Source organism: Lissotriton vulgaris, chromosome 11, assembly GCF_964263255.1.
Source record: "Lissotriton vulgaris chromosome 11, aLisVul1.2, whole genome shotgun sequence".
In the NCBI taxonomy this organism is placed as follows: Eukaryota; Metazoa; Chordata; class Amphibia; order Caudata; family Salamandridae; genus Lissotriton; species Lissotriton vulgaris.
Genome location: NC_141699.1, coordinates 749274147 through 749280146, shown reverse-complemented (window position 1 = coordinate 749280146; position 6000 = coordinate 749274147). Strand labels below are relative to the sequence as shown.

At 40.8% G+C, this 6000-nt stretch overlaps 1 protein-coding gene across 1 annotated transcript in view; it reads right to left on the bottom strand.

Annotated features, from left to right (window-relative positions):
- Positions 1 to 1139: 1139 nt before the first annotated feature.
- Positions 1140 to 6000, bottom strand: part of AP1S3 (adaptor related protein complex 1 subunit sigma 3) — a 146461-nt gene continuing 141600 nt past the window's right edge. The window contains exon 5 of the mRNA XM_086943870.1: positions 1140 to 2876. Coding sequence (XP_086799996.1) covers positions 2841 to 2876 — 36 coding nt within the window. The 3' untranslated portion in view covers positions 1140 to 2840. The remainder of the gene's footprint in view (positions 2877 to 6000) is intronic.

Sequence of the window (6000 nt, the reverse complement as noted above, 5' to 3'; positions counted from 1 at the left end):
TGATGGTTGTTGCCAGCCCGTACAGTGTAGGTGCGGAGCCAAGTCAGATGAATGGAAATAATTAAGTAACTGTACATTTTGCCTCAAGGACTTGTAGAAAGATATCGTTTGGTGATTGAAAGGTAAGCGCTAGTCTCTGTGTGGTCAATTTCATGGCATTTTTGTGTGGTAGACGGTTCATTCTGAAAATAGACCATCATCCTTACTTAGATATTTTGGCTAGTCTAAAAATTGGCTTGGTTGTCAAGTGGAGTCTCAAAGGTGTTGGAAAAGAATTTCAAAGTCGAGTACATTCCTGACAGCAAAATGTTAGAGCACAATGCTTATCCAGTTTGCCACGGGGGGACATGGAGGAAGAAGTAGAAGAAATATAAAAGAATACAATATTCTGGAAGTGGACTTGGTAGATTGCCAAAGTAAATAGTCATGTGAACAAGGCTGCATGCTAAAGGCCTCTACAAGCTCACCTCTGCATCTGCTTCCGCTTGTGTGCTTGGGCTGAATTTACTCATTTGATTAATACTACAGACTTCTATGGTAGGATATATATTGCTCGCTGTGCCACAGCTGATGAGGTGATACCCCGAAACCGGTCCAAGGATACTGGTTTCCAGTCCAGGAAGGACTTGGCTTGGCAGTTCTGGCTGGACTGTTCCGATGAGGAGCAGGGTCAAGACTGATTTGCATATGGCTGGGTCCAAATTGAGGTGGCATAGTGAGCAAGAGAACGATCGGTTAAAGCCAGATCTCTTGACTGGGGGTGAGTGATTGACACGTTTCAGCACTCAGTCCATCATCTTATTGTGTTTGCTATGTCTCATGTAATAGACTTTTTCTACAGTCATCTCCGTGTCGACTTGTCAGACTAACTACCCACAAAGATTCTGCTTTGTTGAAAAGGATACCAGATCCATAACACTCATACGTAACAGTGAGTTGCTCTCTTGCTAGGGATGTGCTCTACAAATACCTATACATGCATGTATTAACTTCACAAAGAGCTGTTAAGCGACTGGATTCAAATACATGATGTTAAATAAGCGAACACCAATATCTAAAGATAGTGTAGAAGAGGAAGCGGACGCAACAATCAATCTGCAATCAATCAGTAATGAAACTGCCAACAAATACACCACTAATGCATATTAAATATTTTTATTTTTGACAAAACAAAACAATCTTCATAAGGCATCATAAGAACTGCTTATTAACTCTATTTTTTATTTGTATTCAACATGAGATAGGATACTCTCTGTACATTTGTTCATTTAAAAATTATTATTTTGTATATCGTTCCCTAGAAGGATTAAAATGTCAAAGAAAGAAAAGAAAAATCAGAGTAAATTTATTGTTGCACGCTTATTTAGAATGGAGATGACTTGCAGCCTTTTAAAGGCTTACAAAGGAAAACCGCAAAATATATTCAGGGCATTGGCAAAATCAGAAATTGGTTTTGTTGTAACCGTGAGTTTATTTAACTATCATATATTTGAATATTCTCTGTAAAAATCAAGTTATTACATTAGCAATAAACAGGAAGTAATAGCCTCATTTATTTCGGTTCGCTTAAAAAATATGAGACGTCATTCAGGGCTCTTTGCACCTTGCATATTGTCTCTTTAGAGTAGTTCGCCTCCCTCGTGTGACCTTGGGTGTTGAACTTGAAAGAAGTAGCAGTAGGCCACATTTTATCGTGATTTTAGCTGGTGACGAGTAGGACAGGGATAATCAGACTGCACTGGTGCCGTGTGAATTTTGCACCATTATTTACCTTTCCAGATTATATACATTACTCTGCTAAACATGCGAATTTGCACGGACATATGCACGCAGGCCTGGGCCGACCAACAGAGTGACCGGAGCACATGGTCGGTTTTGGAACCGCTCAACTGGTGAAAGTAGATTTTTCACGACAGATACAGCAAATGTCAGTGTAAAATCCTTTTATGTAATCAATATGCATTGGTGCAAAACTACTCCCGCATGGGAGCACGCTGTAATCCTGACTCAGATATGATAAAAACAAGTCTTGGAAACCAATAACAGAACTGTGAAATCATTTCCAAATTTCCTCAGACGGTTTTCCCTCAGACAATAGTCCCTTTGTGCCACGGTATCATTATCAACTGTCACGGTTATTTTTTAACTGTGGAAGAAAACGCCCAGTGCGCAAGGGGCCGACTAGAAACAAGAGGACGGCTCACTCAGCTTTACAGTCGTGTCAGAACAAAGGTAGCCAAGGCGGGTGCATGTCATACTTCTATATTTGAGGGTGTGTCCCAGCCCCTGGTAGAGTTCCAGGATGTACACCACAAACATCCGGATTAGCCTACCTGACCAGTACAGTAAACGTCATCGCCCACACAGGCGCAGAACTGAAGAGCACGAAAGGCTGCATGTCCAATTTTATTCAACATCAGTCAATAGAAGGTGATGCACAAAAACTGGTGAATTACAGTTGCAACAGCAGATGACCAGTGACGTGTCAGGAATAAAGCAGGTACAGAAACATTCCACTCAGGCTGAGCTGGCATGGCGGCCATTTCGCGAGATGGTGCAGACTTCTGAAGAAACACATCACCTGTGCAGGCTTCTCCCGATAAGTGCTTGTCACGCTCGGCTTGTGGGAAGGTACCTTGAAGAAAATGTCCATGCTCTAAAATGGCCGTTTCGTTTCTCACACCCTCAACTTCAATTTTCGTGATCTATAAACAGTCCGTTTCCCTTTGGCTGATCTTCTTTCCAGGAAGACGAGGCACATAAAAAAGCAATGACAACAAACGGAATAGAAAACCAGTGCTGGGAATGTCTCTGAACCATTTGTCCAGAAAGTATGAAAGTTAAAACGTAGGCTTGGTCAAGTACTCTTCCATTGTCTAAAAAACACAACAAACAAAAATAGTTATTGCACACTTCAGATGTGTTAAACTCGATAGCATGCTTTTCAAGTTTTAGGGTAACTGAATAGAATAGCATTATATTGCACAATTAATTAAAATCATTGCAATCACAAATTCTGAGATACAGAATAAAGTGCATAGGCTTCAATTTGACATTTTTTGGCATTTACATTAAAAAGGATTAAAACTGATAATCGTCGTATGAGCTTTATGGTTCTATGGATTTTTCGGAGGCCAAAATATCCTTTGCAGCCATCGGAAATTTCATAAAGCGCGCCGACAACTGTGCTGAGTCACCCTTCAAAGATTCCACCAGGGCATCCTGGCATGTCTGAATGTTTAAAATGCGCCAGGTGGGTTAAAGCCAATAGGTTCTTAAAGGGCGCAGTATCTAGCAGATACATCAGTGGTAGAAGTGGGCGGGATCGGAAGGGCACAGCGTGCCCCTACTTTTTAAATTGTACACAGTCCGTTCCCCTACTTCTTAATTTTAAAAATGCGTCCCAGGACGGCAGAGATGGTCTGAGTGTAAAAAGTATTGCGTAATGGTCCAGCCCTGTGTGATGCAGCTTGAGGAAGGCCTCTGAAGTCACCACGACCTCCTCCCCTTCCCCTCTGTATCTGACGCCAGGAGCCTGCCCAACAACACTGTAGGAGAAGTGTTTCACTGCAGGGGTAATCAATCAGCAGCGAAAACGGCTTCCTTTGGTGGCCCTGCTGCTGCAGTGATTTACACCTCATTTAGTGACGAGGCCCCCTGCCTGCCCCCACTGTGAACAATACAATGCTCACATCAGACTGATGACACCACAAGGAAAGGAAGAGCACTCCAGGTGTGGAATTTGTGATAGACTGTGCCCAAACCTTGGCGCTTTTAAAAAATAAGCATTTGCAATGCAATAGGTTTTGCATTTGCGAAATTTTGAGCTATTGGCATTGTTAATGACAATGCCTTTTATTTATCTGTTTTCAAAACCAACACAGATAAAAGGGTTGTAATTTACAAAGCCAGTAGCTCAAAGTCTCGCAAATGCGAGACCTATTCCACTGTTAATGCTTGTTTATGTTTGTGAAGAGCAAACTTTGACAAACTTGTATACTGAGCGCTGTTTAGTAAATTCGAAGTTAAAATAGCACATACAAAGAAAATCACAATATACAAGTAAAAACAGAAAACAAAGCAAGAATTTAAAATGTACAGAGAACACGAGGGGTTCCCATACAAATTATTATGATCTCTTTCCAACTGCACCGACCCTTCTAAACCTACTCATGAAGCAATGTACAAAATCTGACCTGAAAAAACAATTACAGACACATGGTCAGCGGTTATTGAAATGAACTGCCTCACTGCACTTCTATCAATTACAAATAGTTTTACTTGGACCCAGTTAGAAGCATTAGGCAAAGCAGTTAACGGCAAAAAAAAAAAGTTTAAAAGGTGACAAAAAACCCCCAAGAGGAATAAACGTTGTCCAGCTGGATTTTGGAATAGGCTGGAACCAAAATGGAGAACATTTGAGTTCACTGCAGCTACACCTTAGAATTGAGATCTATTAGTTTATATCGATTTAAACTAGCATTTGTGTTTAACCAATACAAATTCCCTTCTTAATTACATACATTCTTTATTTTATACATTTTGTATTTATCATATGTACAATAATACACAATAAACAACTGATAGGATGTAAATGGATCCAGTTTAAACCACTTCATAACTGTTCAGGTATACCCATTCATAATTGTTCAAGTAGAATTTTCACCACAGTCAGCCACCTGACCACAAACTAACAATTTAAAGTTTAACAAAGGTTGTTTCTAAACACGGTTTGACAATTCACAGAATTAATGTATGAAATAATAAAGTATTTGTTTACTGTGGTGACCTCTCTGGCAGGGCATACAGCACACAAGGTCTGACCGCCCCCTGCCCCAGGAAACCCACACAAAGTAGTGAGCCATCAGCCACACATAGGGTGAATTACAAGAGTCTTTCAAGCCTAGCCTACGAAGCAACTCAGAGTCATTCCCTTCTCCCGCTCTGAACGGGTAGTGGCTTTCAACACCCTTATTCGTTCCATGAGATCAGCTTACCATCGTCCACTCACCGCGAGAAGCCCTTTCTTGCCCTCCTATGTGCTCCCTCAAAGTTCTAACTCTTTCGACTACTCGGAACTCTTCCATGGAAATAAATGTCTTTCAAATCACACCAGGGGCACGCTCTTCCTTACGTAATTCAAATAAATAAATAACTCACCTCACTCATGTGAGGCCTAACTCGACCTTCAACCTCCCACCACTAGCCCAGTCCTTAATTGTAAGTATGTATATATAGTATATAACAGTAAGTGCATTATCATTATTCGTATGCATGGATGTGCAATGCTGCAAAGCCTCCCAATTTTTTTTTTTTACTACTAGCAGCTATACAAAGAACTATCCTTAGCTTTAAAACTAAAAGCGCCATACACTTGCTTTGCAGCTGGCGTCCCACGAGTGTATTTAAAGTAAGTGGCAGGCATTATTAAAGCTGAAGCGCCCATGGTGCGCTGCTGCAAATACAAACAAGAAGAGTGCCATTTCTATGCCCTCTGACCTTCCTGCTTCAGCAAGACGGGAATTAAGTAAATAGTGCATCCAGCCTCTTAATGAAAGGTAGAATGCAGGGACACATGTAAAATGGGCAGTCCTGATGGTAGATAACAACAGGAGACAGGGAGGTAACTAAGGAGGACTAATAAGCATATTAACAAATCAAAGTCCAACATTTACAAAGGACAGTCACAAAAGCCAATACAAAATAGGGGCAGAGAGTGGATGCAGCTTCAAATCTATACATCAATACAGCATGTCTTGAAGAGGAAGCGCAAGCGCTTCCTAGCCAAAACCTACAAATAACTGTAGAAAACATTTAATGTCTTATCAGCTGTTTTCCTTATTTTATAAAATGTTTTATGCTGCTCTGTCTGTGTTCAGGGATGTGGTCTTTTCAAATATACTATTTACCTTTTTTAAGGATATGAAATAAAAAGCTGTCCTAGGTGTCTAGTTCTGTGACACCAATCACCTGAGCCACTTGTATATCCCATCCAGGGTG